Raw genomic sequence first — 14,940 nt, 5'->3', positions numbered from 1 at the left:
GAGGGTTTGGCACAGAGAGAGCTAATAAGAATGAGGCAGGTATATAAGTTATAAAATTGTTAATACACAAGGCTGCTGTTAATAACTATATTAAAGAGTCACCTCTGTTGTTTATTTTTTACAATATTCAAGAGTTACAACTGTTTTTTTAAGCATTTTCATTTCGACTGGTCAGCTAATGCTTCAGATGCCAAAACATAGACTGCTGCAATTTTAGAGGGAACACAGAGGCATGCAGGCCACCTGTGGTCAGAGCAGGGTTATTTCTGGAAGGAAACACCCTCTAGCTCCTCAACGGGCAGGGGCGCCACTCCCTGACCACCACCCTACGGGCGATAGCGAGTACCCATTAGTGACAGCGAGCAATGTTTCTCTTTTTTTAATGGCCAAACCTATACTACAAAAGCCTTCTCTCTTCTAGAATATATGTTAATAGTAAAGAGTTATTAGTTACTTATTGGTCGATGCACACAAAAAAATCAGTCATGAAGCCGACACTTGATGATACACCTGGGTAATAAGTTGGCAGCCCTTATTTGGCACCTTTGTGTGATCACATTTTTTTTAATGGCCAATTTCTCACCTGTTCTTCCTTTTTTTTTAAGAAAAGGGACGTTTCAGAAGCCTTGAATAACCTGAGGGCCTCCCTCAGAAGAATTTTAAGATCTAGATGCTCTCTCTCAGTGGTCCATTTCAGAGCTATTTCTGAGCAAAAGTGAAAAACAAGCTAACAGCATTAGGACATGCAACATTTTGGGGTGAAATTTTCATCTGCATATTAGAAACAATGCCAACTCAGTGTATGCAGGGCTGTCTCCAGGACCCGTATCTCGGATCCGTCCCGGGAGGGAAATCTGGTTGTTGGGACGGAAAAAAATTCAAAGCTGGAGACAGGCTGTCCCTGCCTGTATGTCAGAGGCTACCCTGGGAACCTGAGGCTTCACTATCTGCATAATAAGAAACAGTGTGTGCAGGGCTGTCTCCAGTACCCGTCCCACCGTCCCGGGAGAGAAATCTGGTTGTTGGGACGGAAAAAATTCAAAGCTGGAGACAGCCCTGCCTGTATGTCAGAGGCTACCTTGGGAACCTGAGGCTTCACTATCTGCATAGAAACGAGTGAGTGACTCCTTTTTACCCATTTTCCCCTCGAAACGGGTGTTTAACCCCAAATGGAGTTGGTAGTGATACAGGCAAACTGAAGATGGGGGTGGAAGTGTGGGAGAAAGTGGTGGAGCCCTCTTCAGGCCCTTGGGACCTAACTTGCTCCCAAGGGCCCCCCAAAACCCCTGGAGCAGGGCAAAACCCAGTCCCCACCCACTGGCCTTGGGATGGGGCCTTTCACTCACAGCTACATAAAGTTTTAATTCATCCATCCATCCAACCATCCATCCATCCATCCATCCATCCATCCATCCATCCATCCACCCACCCACCCATCCATCCAACCAACCAACCAACCATCCATCCATCCATCCATCCATCCAACCATCCATCCATCCATCCATCCACCCACCCATCCATCCATCCATCCATCCGACCAACCAACCATCCATCCATCCATCCATCCACCCACCCACCCACCCACCCACCCACCCAACCAACCATCCATCCATCCATCCATCCATCCATCCATCCATCCATCCACGCGCGCATTCATTCATTCATGCATTCTGACTCCAACCACTTCCTCCCTAGCCCCCGTCCCCCATCAACAGTTTGCTGTATCGGAAACTCATGCGTGGATTTAGTTGGGGGCGCGCCCCGCGTTCCCGCTGACAAAAAACGAATGCCCAGTGTTCCCACAAATGGGAGCTGCTATCCGCTCTGAAAATACTGCGTTAAACCACAAAAAAGAGAGTCTGGACGGGAAACCATAACTGAGCTGGCGCCACTGCCGTCGGCTACGTGTCGTCTGGATTGAAACAGCAAACGTAATTTATTTTGATACAGCGTAAGTGCAGAGCGCCCAGCCTGGAGAAAGAGACCCTCCACAAACTGATGCCATCATTCGACCATAGGCTACAATGAACCCATGAATGTACTAAATAATCGGTTAGCTTGTTTTTCACTTTTCCACACCTAAGAGTGGGGAGAATGGCAACACGGGGAAGTCTCCGGGGCCAGGGACGTGCCACGGGTAACAGCCACAGCATTTGGACACATCATACTGGCCATCGTCTAATTAAGCTTCTCAAACTAACCAGTTCGCCAAGCTCTAAATCTTTTTCTTAAAACCTGTAAATTTATCATTTAGATGACTTTGTTGAATGACAAGGCCCTGACACCTTGAACAAAAACAGAGGATAACTTACTGTGTATTATTTACCATTTTATATATTTACTGCCTCCTCTATATTGCTAAAAAAACTCTGCAAAGAAACCACCTCCACAGTTAAATCTGATGCTGGAAACTATTTCTATCAGCTTACTCTTACTTTCGTATTGAATGAAACAAAAAATTATAATTCTAGAGCTATTAATGATAATTTATGTGAGCTTTGTGTACTATTGTGTGATAAAGTAGAGGGTACTAATTTGCTAAGTATTGTCTAGGTTTTTTTTAGTAGCTAAGGTTATATACTATATATGTAATGTTCTGTCTAAGTTGAGATTTTCTGTAAGTCTAGCTAAGGGCAAAATGAGTTGGGACTAATGACTACTCCCAGATTCTCCCCCAATTCCACATTTTAACCTGGCGCAAGCGGATTCACACGGTTCTTCCTCGACACTGCAGAGCCCAGGCGGTTGATGTGGGTTCCCACCCAGGCCACCTTTGTGCGCAGGACTTGTCGGCTCGTCTTCAGTGCCTTGCGTCCGCCCTCCAACACTTCCTGTCCCGTCTTCTTACCGCTCTTCAGGGCTCTTCTAATGACGTTCTTCTTTGGTTTCTCGTCTCCACATCCGCGGGCTTGTGAGACGGACTTCTTTGGCCTTGCCAGGCTGCTACCGGACGATGACAGCTCGCGATGTTTTGAGCAGCTGACCGCTTCTCGTGGAGCAAGATGCTTGCTTGAAACGCTCTTGGACATATTCAGCACTGGGGCTGAGGACACCTTATGCGTGGCGGTGGCCCGGCCGGGTGCCTTGGCAGCCTTCTTGGCCGACTTGTTATCATACCTCAGTGTAGTGTTTGCAGCTGTTTGTGATTTCAAGCAGGTGTTATTATTTATTGACACCTTTTTGAGAGGGAGTGGTGCCTTACTAGGCACTGACTTGACCTTCTTTGGTACTCTCTGCCACTGGTCGTACATGTGGGGCTTGAACAATTTGGACAGGCAAGGCTCCGGTGGCCGTGGCTCCATGGGGCGTACTCTGACAACCGAATCCGGACTGGATGGCGGAGTGTCAGTTGCTGGGTTTGGGCTGTTGGCTGGCACAGGAGGAGGGGACGAGAATGATCGGCGCACAACGACTGCTGCCTTGGGAGCTGGTCTGCTTGAAGTAACCTTCTGGCACAATGTGATGGCTTTGCAAGTTGGTGCAAGCGATGAACTGCTCTCTAGAATGCTCTGGTGCTTGTCAGACTTCGCAGGAACCTCGTAGTAGGAGGAGGGCGGTCGTGAAGATGGAGCGGTGTCCTCATCCTCATTCTGGGATCTTCCAACGGATTCATCCGAAAACTTGTCATCAGGCAAGACCTCCTCTTCCGAGGTTCCATCATCCCACTGCGCAAAATGTGACAACCGGCTAACTCTTCTCAACTCGTCCTCGGATTGGTACGGACGGGACAGCTGTTGTGTGAAGAAGATGGTGACGATCGTGATGTTATCGCTGGCGCCCTCATTCTGCGCACGCACGTACAGGTCCTGGGAGACGTTGTCTAGGCACCCATTGTGTCTCCTGTTGAAGAAGGTGTTTGTGTAAAATCTTACACCTACAAACAGTTTTGGAAATAACAAACACAGTCATATCCCCCACAGTCTGACATGTAAAACTCAGTTAGATGAACCTCAATTATTCACAGTTTCACAGGCTGCAAAACCTTTCATTCATCATCAGTATTTACCAACAAATTTTACATTTTAAACATATTTGATAAAGTAACAGTTTCATATAGAATCGTTTGTTAATAGGGATGCCACCTATTTCCATCTACTACAGTTTAGAATTGTGTTAATCTGAACAAATTCAGGTGCTGAAAATGTTACAATTTCACATGCAAGTTAAACTTATAACTGTACTAAAACTCATGTTGCAAAGTCTGGCTGAACATTGGAAAATGAAATGTTCAAAATGCTTGATATTCTACCAAAATCCTGAAAAACACACATCATTTGAAACAATTTGCAAACACAAAGCAACAAGTCACAGTCAATAACCAACTAACTAACCAAAGAAAGCAACCAACCAACCATTCAAGGTTCAACCACTCAAACAATATCAATCAATCAACCAGTCAGCCAATCAACCAGTAAACCATCACAAAGCAAAGAAAGTACAATTATCATAAGATTGTAATAATCATACCTTACCTTCAAGATGATGCCACAGACAGGTACAGATTCTATCACAATAAATGGTTGAACCATACGTTGTGGATGATATATGTACAGTCCTGTTTTGGAGTTTGGAACAAATTGTTAGACATACTCAAATTAAGATGAATCAAAATGTCTCTACTTGCCTGCATGCCTGTCTGAGGTATCCTTTCTTCCTGCACTTGTGTGTGTTCGTGTGGACATTTATTACTAACTTGAAACCATACGATGGACGGGGTGTCTTTTGAAATCCTTTTTCCTTTCTATTAATTGTGCTGTATACAACTTCTCTGGAAAAAAACTTTCATCGCACTAAACTGAGAAGAGCTGTTCTCCTGTTTTTCATTGGTCAATATCATCAGATGGGCAAATAAACTTAATTCTTTTAAAGTTCACCAATTATGCTCCTAAAGTCTGAGCGATAGTAACCAAAACATGCTTGCACTGTGTAAGACTGCTAGTGTCTCCTCCTACCTTTTGATGCTATCTCTGTCTGTCTGCACTCTGGTATTCTTGTTAGTCTACCTGACTCAATGTTTTGTAATGCTAAAGAAAACCTGCCTGTTTTTGCCGCCTGTGTTGCTCTTTGTGTCCGAATTCTTAGAGCTAATCCTGGCTGTCTGCAAACCCTGTCTCCTGTCTATGCATCTTCACACTTAAACAGTACCATCCCTGTTCTTAAGCAACCTCCCACTTTTTGCCCACCGGCCTGACACTTTCATGTAGACCTTCTAACCATTTCTACATATATTCTATTATAATTGTATTCTACATTGAAGACAATGGCCAACAAAATACTCATTGGCCATTCAATTGCTTAAATTGTGTTTTTGTACCACCATTGCTTTCAAACTCAGTGTGTTTCTCCTTGGCACACTTTAACCATAAACTGTGGTCAAAGATACAACATGTGACAACCTGACTCACACACAAACATATTCATGCTAGACTTTGGGAATAATCTTTTCTATATACAACTTTATCCTGTATGTGTCATGCACAGTTATTATAAGAAGCCATGAAATGGTCAGTGTACATACACGTATGATGCAACTACACCATCAGAAGAAAGGGTTCAATGTGACTTAATGAAAAGGGACTCACATGTAGCTTCGATAGACGGAGTGTCGGATGGATTCAAACGGAAGGCAATCAAAGAGCCCATCAGAACCGAGTACCAGATACTCCTCGGTACCAGTTAGTGGGGTGTGAGTCACCTCAGGCACTCCAGTTAGGCCAGGCTGTAAGAACACAGGCAACAAAGTCAGATAACTTAATCAGTAGTTCGACCAATCATCCTAGGGCAAACTGCTGATGCATGGCGACTGTAGGCATCTTTCTTAAGTGCGTCTTATCAGACTTAAGCTCACTTTATTGTTAAGCCTAGCAAATTCCTCTTAGGTCTGGACTGTGAACTCTTTGTTTTTTCTCCAGATAACCCTTTTAAAAACTAAAAGAACACCATGAAACACAATGAATTTTCACATGGATACTAAAACCAGTGACATTAAAACTTATACATTGATATAAATCAATTAAAAACATTCCAATGGTGCCCACTTATACTATCATGATCATCTTAGTTTCCTCTGTCAGGACCTTTAGCAGTGTTATTTTCAAACTTGCCTTGACAATAGTAAAAACATACAAAGCCACTATAACAGGTATACCTGTATATAATACTTAGGCAGTTACAAAGATCCTATCTCTGAAATGTACCTGAAAGATCGCAGCAAAGAAAAGACACAGTCATGTCATTAGGCTACAGCAAGTAAATTGTATAGATGACATCAGCACGCGCAGTGATATTCGCCTGATTTTCCCCAGAAAATTCCCCAATGATAAAATCAGAAATAGTCTTTCAGGAGTTCACACTGGGGAATTTTCTCAGAGAATAATTTTTAAAAATCATTCTATTTATGGTAAAACTATGATAAAGTACAGAGCTGATAACTCACTCGATACTCCGAGTCTCCCAGAGATCGTGACACACTCAGAGCTCCGTTCAGACGATACTGTCCCTTATGACACGTTACCGTTCCTCCTGCCTTCTGGATTCGCTCTCTCTCTTTCTCGTTGTCGCATCTGTTTGCGTTTTAAGATGTACAAATACTTTTGAGACAGTTTGAAGAAAGAGAAAATAGATTTTGCCAAAGCGCAACTGTACCTGAAAACAGTAAAGGCTTTCAAAAGTTTCTATACCTAAACCTTAACTTGTATGTTCAACTTATTAGAATATAAACAGACAGAGTTTTCTCCAGTCAGCATTCATTTGGCAATAATGTTAACAGTTGAAGGAGAAAATAGATTTTGACAAAACACCATTCTACATCAGAACTTTGAAAAAGGGCTTTCAAAAGTTTCTTTATGTTAATCCCAACTAAAATAACTAAAACAGACTGACTTTTTTAAAGGCAGGATTGGCAACAGTATCATTGAAGAAGAGAAAGTAGATTTTACCAAAAGATAAGTACACCTGTGGGAATGTTAAAGCAGTAAAGGCTTTTAAAAGTTTCCTTATCTAAACCTTAACATAACCGCCGTCTGGAGTAACTCTTTCAAGGAAGCATTGGTGACGATGACAACAATCTGAAGTCTACAATAGTGATATCTAAGTTGTCACAATGGTACAATGTTTGTAACCCTACCTTGGAAGTCTCAACAAAATAAGACTCAAACAGACTTAACAGATATACAGGAATAGCAACATTATTGTCATGAAAATATTAACTGGAAGAAATGTGTCTTAACCTTCTCCCTGCTGTCAAACTCTGCAACCAAGAGGGAATTGGAAGCCAAAACAGCTACTTCAGTTTTAGGTTAAAGAATCCAAAAACTGACCTAGTAACTACAAAATATGGGAAAGATACACCATACTACAAACACTATCTTTTGACAAAAATTGCAACAGAAGTATCCCTTATTATTATCTCAACTTTGTCAAAAAATTTTGGATATAGACAAGGTTGGTAAACTAGCGATTTACTGCATGATAGTGTCAAAGATATTTAGGCCCAATGTACATGCACTTAGGCCCAATTTACACTTGAAACTGTAATACTACACATCGTAGTCTACAACTTCACGTCCGCTTTACACTTACTGATAAGAAGTCTAACAGGATACCCGCTAGATTCTTGGATTATTTCTTTCATTTCAGGATCAAAGAAAGATATGAGATCGAAAATAAAAACAAGAGATTTTTGTTCAAAGCCAAAAACTAAACTTGGTAAATCTAAGAAAAGATGAATAAACACCAAACGATGCCATACCTGTGTTTGGTGACTAGAGGGATGGCCTCGGTGTTCGGTCTGACCAGGACGGCCTGGCTGTCCCCGGCCCACGCGGTGATGATCTCCGAGTCCGTGATGAGAGAAACAACAGCCGTTGTTCCTGACTTCCTCCACCTCCCGACCAGACGGGAACACAAGTCCCAGTCCGTCCCCCGGATGGCCCGTCTCATGGCGGTCTCGTGGTCCACGTGGTAGTCCATCTCAGCCGAGAGCTTTGGGGGGAGGTCCCGGGCAACGAAGTCTGAACAGAAATCGCCGCCGTGCCCGTCACACACGCCCGCCACGTAGACTCCATTTCTATGCTGTTATGGGCAGAAAATCCAGGCCAAATATTTGCTTACAAGTATTTCTTAAATGCCCAACATTTCACAGAAAATAAAGGGAGTCAACCTTTTATTAATGACAAAACCGTTAGTTTTCAAATTTCAGGAATGAACCAGTTGATCATGAAACCCTCAACTGCCGAAACCTCGTGTTGAAGTTACTCCAGCCACAATATACACCAATAAAAGTGTTTTCAGTGATAACAACAGCTTCACTTGACATTTTAAGTTTAAAATGGCTTCAGGCGAATATTCAAACAATATTATGAAGCCAACATACACAGACGAGAGTGAATCTTCTACACTTTGCAAGTTTCAAAATGGAGGTGAGCCTCACGAAAAAAACAACCCGGTTGTGAACCACTAATTATCTTCTAACGTTGACCAACTTATTGTAGAAACTACCCACAATGATGGTAAAATCTTGAAGGACTCTGTTGTGAAATAGTGGTGTGTTTTTTTACAGTTAACACAATACGTGAAACACTATGGTACCGTTAGTTGCAGCCACAAATCCAACTTTTCAACCCCCTCATGAATATACCCACGAGAATCGACCATAATTTTCTCAGTTGGCAAAACGACTCCGTACAAAACGGTACAAACATTCACTGTACCCTTACCCTGAACGTGAAATGTCTGTCCTCCATAGTATTCTTTCCATTTTTCTCAGCAAACGCACTAAGTTTAAGACAATCCATCTTTGGCATCCGAAGTTGCGAAATTCTGCAAAATATACTAGAGACAATGAGAACGTTCCATTTGGACTGACCTCCCAGCAACGGGTGACGATTAATTTCGAAGGAGAACAGATACATTTCGTATTATTCCCACCCATAAATGGTATGTCTTTATCTTCAAAATAATGTTTGAATTGTAATAATTATATCCAATTCTACTTTGTTTACATAAATGGCTTAATAATAAAACAGGCCCCATATAGAAAAATCATATGGAATCGCCCGTATCCATGCGCAACAGAGGCGCAAGATAACCTTAGATGACCTCGTTCCCGGGACACAATGGCTGTTCCGATATTTGATTCCACCCCCTGCGAACAAATAGCCAAGTGTATAGCGCTTTACAATGAGCAAATTAACCAGAAAATACTTTTCTATCGTAAAATTGTAGATTGATGACGTTTCAATGTAGCATAAGTCCTTACGCATAGAACAGGCGACATATTCATTTGGTTGTTTAATAAAATGATTTTTAAATTTAATATGCGTCGAGTTGTAATCTTAGTAACGTTAATTATCAATTTGACCGGAAGATACTTGCAGATTGACGTACTGTTGAGATCTAATGTGCTATTACTAATGCCCATTCCTAGAGTACTGTTGACGATCGCTAGATGGCGTCATTGAACAGTGCATTTCTCCTAGGTGCGGACCCCGCTGACTTCCACTCCCACGTGGCCACAGCAGTGGAGTCGGGTTGGGAGTTTTCCTCTCGGTGGTTGGCTGACGCAGGCTAGCCAGTATCCGGACCCGTAACATCGTGTCCGTGGGTCTTAACGCCATGATGAGTTTCAACGAGGTGGCATTGACTCGCATCTACCCAAAAGCTGGTGACTATTGAAGCGACTATATTCTCTTGACAGATAAAAAGAGACGAGATAGGATTTCCTTAAAAAAAATATGGAAGTCATTAGAAAGAAGACGGTTTTTGTAACCCCCACTGACGTATTTATGGAGTGGTCGTAACTTATTTCCGAGGAAAGAACTTATCTAAAATATGGGGTGTGCATTGTGGCGATCTCCTTGGTGCTGAAAACGGAATCAGTACGTCCAGTGCAAAATAACACGAGGGGAAAAGTACTTAAATCATCCAAAGTGTCACTGATGCAATATCTTAGTACCTTATAACAAAAGTGTACTGGTGCTTTGAACGGTTTTAGGTCCATTTTGACTTACCAGCCTTCAAAATCAGAAGAAAAAAAACATGGTAAATTTGCACTTAGTACTTTTAGTAAACGTTTCGAACTTCCCCCGGAAAAATAAATTTGGAATTAAAAAGAAAGCCTTTCAATATGCATATAAGAAAGCCTTTCGATATGCATATAAGTTCTGCTTTATCATTATATCAGTACCCTTCCAACATCATTAACTGTCCAAAGAATTTACACACAACAGAAGAAAGTTTTGCAGGACTGTTTTATTTGATGCTACATCTTGTCAATTACTGTACATGTGTACACACCATTTATAGCTGTGTACACGTCGTTTTAAACATCAAGTCAATAATTTACATAACACTTCATCTCTCAACAAGTCATTGTATAGAATTTTGCTAAATTACACGACCTAGTGCTCTAAGAAGCACATCTTATATCTTAACGAGTCTAATTTTGCTAAATCCTATCATTTCACAACAATAGTTTTTTGTTCCACTCTTGTAGTAGACTTGAGTGATATCTAACCTATCTTTGTACCATATCTTTCACTGAGCCATAGTATGGTTGGAAACATTGTTACTGAAGTCAATAAAATGTTAAAAATCTACCAAGCTGTCAAATTTGAAGGAAAATTCACATAGGAAGTCATTGTAAAAGAACTACTATCTTATGATGGCAAAAGAAAATTGACAGCCACTTGAAAATAGAATGTGGCAATCTGAGTTTGTTTACCTGCTTTATGCTTGAGGGCAGAAAGCTACATGCATATATGTTGGAATGCCATGGACATTTGGGACAGAGAGAGAAGAGACAAAAAGAACATGATGTGATCTAAGATGTGATCCAAGATAAAAAGGAAAGAAGTGCCTGACAGTAGCGCAAGAGGGGAAAACAAATTAATAAATTTGTAAAAAAAAAGGTTGCAAGAAAAGCATTACAGATGAATGTAAAATCTTTTGGGTTGTTTTTACTTCTACATAACAGATATCCCTAATATTCAACCAACTGCATTTTCACATACAGAGAAAAAAGATGCAGAATATAATGGCCAATGGTGTATCACTTTCCTTCTGAGTACCTTAAGGTGCCCAAAAAACTTGACGATGTCTGAGTAATAATGTTAATGTGTACTCCATAATGATGAATTTAAGTTATGCATGAAGTATTCAAACCTGAAGCAGGATATTGTCGAAACATCAGGAGAGATCCACAACAAAGGAAAGGAGGGAGAACTTTCACCATAATCTGCACATGTCAATGATGTAAACATGAGATCATTGTATGCTATGACATAATCAACGATGTGTTGCACTGATTGGTTTTTATGTTCTCTTATAGTCTACGAGGATTCCTAACGTACATGTAGCGACTAAACCAGATTTGCACCAAGTTAGGCTTATCCTATTTCAATTATTTTCTCACACTTTGCACAGGCTCTGAGTTAAACAACATTGCTGTACCTATCACATGTACTTACATGGACCAATGTTGAAAAAGAATTTACCATGCATTCAGTATGCCTCTAACATTCTTCTATGATTAAGTCAGGGTTGGTCATCACTTTGTATAAGTTGTGTACAGGAAATGGTGATGTGACCAATTTCAGGGGAAGCCAGTAGATGCCCATTTTTAAATTTTAGTTGGTGAAATCATCAAATATGAAAACAGCCTTACAAAAGTGTATCAATCATGGTTACCAAAATATGACAATAAATTCGAAAGATGGTGAAAATTTGCATGAATGTATTCTGGGGTCACCATACTATTTGGCACATGACATCTGAAATTCTAAAGTTTAAAGGATAATGTCACTGCATGTCAAATTCCCCCGAATTGTGCATCCACCAGTCTTTCTATGTCACTGTGAACAATACAGAGATACTGGTGCAATTATGATGCTTGTAGCTCTTTCTACATGGCAAGTACAACATAGAGGTCCACCCTAATACATGTATGAACAACATGTATCTGATGTTAAAATTTCCAAACCTTTCTCAATACATGTTAAATAGTCAGATTCTCAATACATGTTAAATAGTCAAAGGTTCAAACAAACAAACAAATTTTCAAGTACCAACTTTTCAATACGGAAAATAATGCATCCGCACCATTCTTTTTCATCTAAATTCTGTACTTCTGTAACAATGCTTGGAGTTACAGGCTAACAACCAAGATTGGCATACGATGTTGGAAATCAATGTTTTCATAGAGGATTAACTGCCAATCAAATTTCCTTCACGATTTGATTGGCTCAAACAATAATCAGATTATTCAAAATCAAATATAGAAACTGTATATCCACCTGTAGCCTGGACCAATGGCTACTCCTAAGCTATTAGCAGATCACATTGCATATAAACACTGCTACATCTGGAAATAGCCAAATCTTCCAAACAAAGTGATACATAATATATCCTCTACCATCTACACGTCATCAAACAGCTTACAACATATCTTGATTTTTGTAGCTTTACACACATACATTAGGGATACATTCTGGTATACTATATACAATGTATAACATACCACTATATATGAGGTAGAGATTACTACCCACAATGCTCCTGGCCAGCAGGATGTCATTACCATAAACTCAACAGTTAATCAACAAGGAATTAATTACAATGGGGTTAACGAATATCTGTAACCAAAAAAAGCCAGAGAGATGGAAGTTTACATGAAGCTTGACTCACCACCATCTAGCAGTGATGATTCAACAAGTAAGAAGCCAGTTTGAAGCAGGGTGTACATTTAGAAAAGGAATGGATGTTTAAAAAATTAAGAGCCACAGTGTCTTTTGACCTCGGATTTCTACTGAGGAAATTTTCATGGCATTTTTAGTTATCATGTCTAATATCTCTGCCTTCTGAGTTAATTATAAGCTGTACCAATAAGAAGTCTGGAGAGTGAAGGGGCCAGTCCCAATAAGGAATGAGGAACACTTTGTTTTGCATGAAAGATTGGATTTTCCACAGCTACTCTTACAGAGACTCATTATACTTGAAAAAAAAAAAAAAAGATGCATAAAACTTTTCACAATTTTTGTGAAATTTTCACTGGGCTGCTGGTACTTCATTCTAAGTTATACTTTTGTGACACAACTTCCATTGCATGCGACACATGAAATATCCCAATATTCATGATTTTTCAGGACTAAACCCAAAGATATGCCATTTTCTCCTCAAAGCTTGTCTCTGTCTGCTACATGTTTAAAACTCCTCTGTTATCCTCTGCTCTTTTTCTATAGTCCTACATTGGCACAAAATTATAAGAAATTAACACTTTGAGAATCATTGCAAATTTGCATAGCTTTCTACTCCTCTAAATCTACTGTTCTGTACAAGTTATAAAAATGATTCCACATCTTTAACTACTGTTAATGATGCTGATGGTTGAAATGCTGAGCTTAAAGTACAAATACCCAGCAAAACAAATGTTAGCACACAGTTTCAGGCCAAATGAATTTCAAAGTAAAAAGATGTGGATTTTGTGATTTGGAAACATGTACATGTAGCTACTTGTGGCTAGGCATTACATGTATGTACGCACCAAGATTTTTGCATGCTTTTGTATGTTCAACTTGACTTACAAGTACAGGCGTACAAGTACATGTAATGTGGATACACGCCTCAGATCCTAACCAAACTGAACGTCCCTATCTGTTGAGAAACATCATGATTGTGAAACATGTTTTATCTTCATGTGGACTTCTTCCATATCCTGCATTAAATCAAACATAATTGCTCAATTTGCCAGAAAGTTAAAACCCTCCAATGTTTTGGAATTTCTTTTCTGACAAGATATCCCATTACATTTGGCCGTGTGGAAAAATGAAGTTAACATCTAAAAGTTCCACAGTTCTATTTCCTACAAATTTTACAAGATATCTTTACAACCTACTTCGAAAAAGGAAATTTTGCATGACTGTACTTCCCAGCATATTTGAGAAGCAAGTACTGTAGATATAAAAGTTCCACAGTCTCTTCTCCTACAATATCCTTCAGTCAGGATGTATACAACTGTTACAATACATTTTCAATGACTGTCTTCTACCGAGAAAGTTTTCTATGTTATAGCTTCACACAGAATTTGTCCACATACACATACTGATTATAATGTACAAATTTGCACTGTTCCAAATGGGCCTATCTGGCCCCACCAAAGTCACTGATTGGTTCTCCTTAGGAACACTTGCAAACCCTGAGATCAACCCAATTATGAATTTTGGTGATCATGTCTTCTTGTAGGTCATTAAAGGCAGCTACAATGTAAATGAAGATACACAATGTAATGCACAATGTCCACTACTTAAACAGTACTTCTAGTTGTTTAAGAAATTAATGGCCTAAAGTCTTCTGCTTTTCATTTTTGGAATACTTGAGGAAACGATTCCGAGAACCAATTCATGAAGATGGTTTGGCCTTGGCTGCAGTTCTGTACAAATGTGGCAGAGGGAGCACATGACTGGTGCACCTCTGTAAGGACATGGCAGGGGTCTTTATGTTACATGTACCCTCTTTGTTGCTGTTGGCTTTCTTGGTCTCATTCTGAAGTCAGGAAGTGCTACAGGCTGTCACACATGTACTTTCCTAAGGGATAAGAAGTTAAACTTACTCATGATTCTACAATATACGTTTCAGGGATTCAATAAAAAATCAATTCATCAAATTGCCGTGCAATGAACAATTCATACAAGTTGCTATGGTACATGTACATGTATGTGATACACAAAGAAGACTGCTGAGTAATATAAAGAGTGTGATGAAGAAAAAAGGAACACTAAGAATTCACCACATCAACTGTTAAAATTGTCCTTCTCAAGGCTCGGTAAAACAGAAAAGTTGAAACGAATTAAAAAGAAACCTGTTTTCATTGTCAAAATCGTAAGCCCCCCTATCACCGGTCCCGTGGTACATTGGCAGCGTTGCTGCCTCCTAAACTGGATTTGT

The 14,940-nt window shown here is 40.1% G+C and overlaps 2 protein-coding genes across 5 annotated transcripts in view; both read right to left on the bottom strand.

Moving 5' to 3' along the window:
• Nucleotides 1-2,687: 2,687 nt before the first annotated feature.
• LOC136445167 (uncharacterized) lies at nt 2,688-8,852 on the bottom strand. Its single transcript, XM_066443035.1, has 5 exons — nt 8,718-8,852; nt 7,751-8,073; nt 6,437-6,563; nt 5,583-5,719; nt 2,688-3,840 (listed from the first exon to the last, which is right to left on the bottom strand). The coding sequence occupies exons 1-5, from the start codon at nt 8,802-8,804 to the stop codon at nt 2,688-2,690; spliced, it is 1,827 nt and encodes a 608-aa protein (XP_066299132.1). The 5' UTR covers nt 8,805-8,852.
• Nucleotides 8,853-12,087: 3,235 nt separating this feature from the next.
• LOC136445274 (F-BAR domain only protein 2-like) overlaps nt 12,088-14,940 on the bottom strand; it is a 39,291-nt gene continuing 36,438 nt past the window's right edge. For all 4 annotated transcript variants that reach the window (XM_066443185.1, XM_066443187.1, XM_066443186.1 and 1 more), the window contains exon 27: nt 12,088-14,580. In XM_066443185.1, coding sequence (XP_066299282.1) covers nt 14,555-14,580 — 26 coding nt within the window. In that variant the 3' untranslated portion in view covers nt 12,088-14,554. The remainder of the gene's footprint in view (nt 14,581-14,940) is intronic.

Source organism: Branchiostoma lanceolatum, chromosome 11 (assembly GCF_035083965.1).
Source record: "Branchiostoma lanceolatum isolate klBraLanc5 chromosome 11, klBraLanc5.hap2, whole genome shotgun sequence".
NCBI classification, from domain to species: Eukaryota; Metazoa; Chordata; class Leptocardii; order Amphioxiformes; family Branchiostomatidae; genus Branchiostoma; species Branchiostoma lanceolatum.
The sequence above is the reverse complement of the archived record's forward strand: the minus strand, read 5'-3'. Positions and strand labels throughout refer to the sequence as shown.

What these genes read in the sequence shown, in the direction of transcription:
- LOC136445167 (XM_066443035.1), bottom strand. Translation starts at nt 8,804, where the DNA reads ATGCCAAAGATGGATTGTCTTAAACTTAGTGCGTTTGCTGAGAAAAAT. An exon ending in CCTCTAGTCACCAAACACAG is followed by an intron (nt 6,564 to 7,750) that starts GTATGGCATCGT and finishes AAACGCAAACAG; the next exon opens with ATGCGACAACGAGAAAGAGA. An exon ending in TCCGTCTATCGAAGCTACAT is followed by an intron (nt 3,841 to 5,582) that starts GTGAGTCCCTTT and finishes CTTCTTCAACAG; the next exon opens with GAGACACAATGGGTGCCTAG.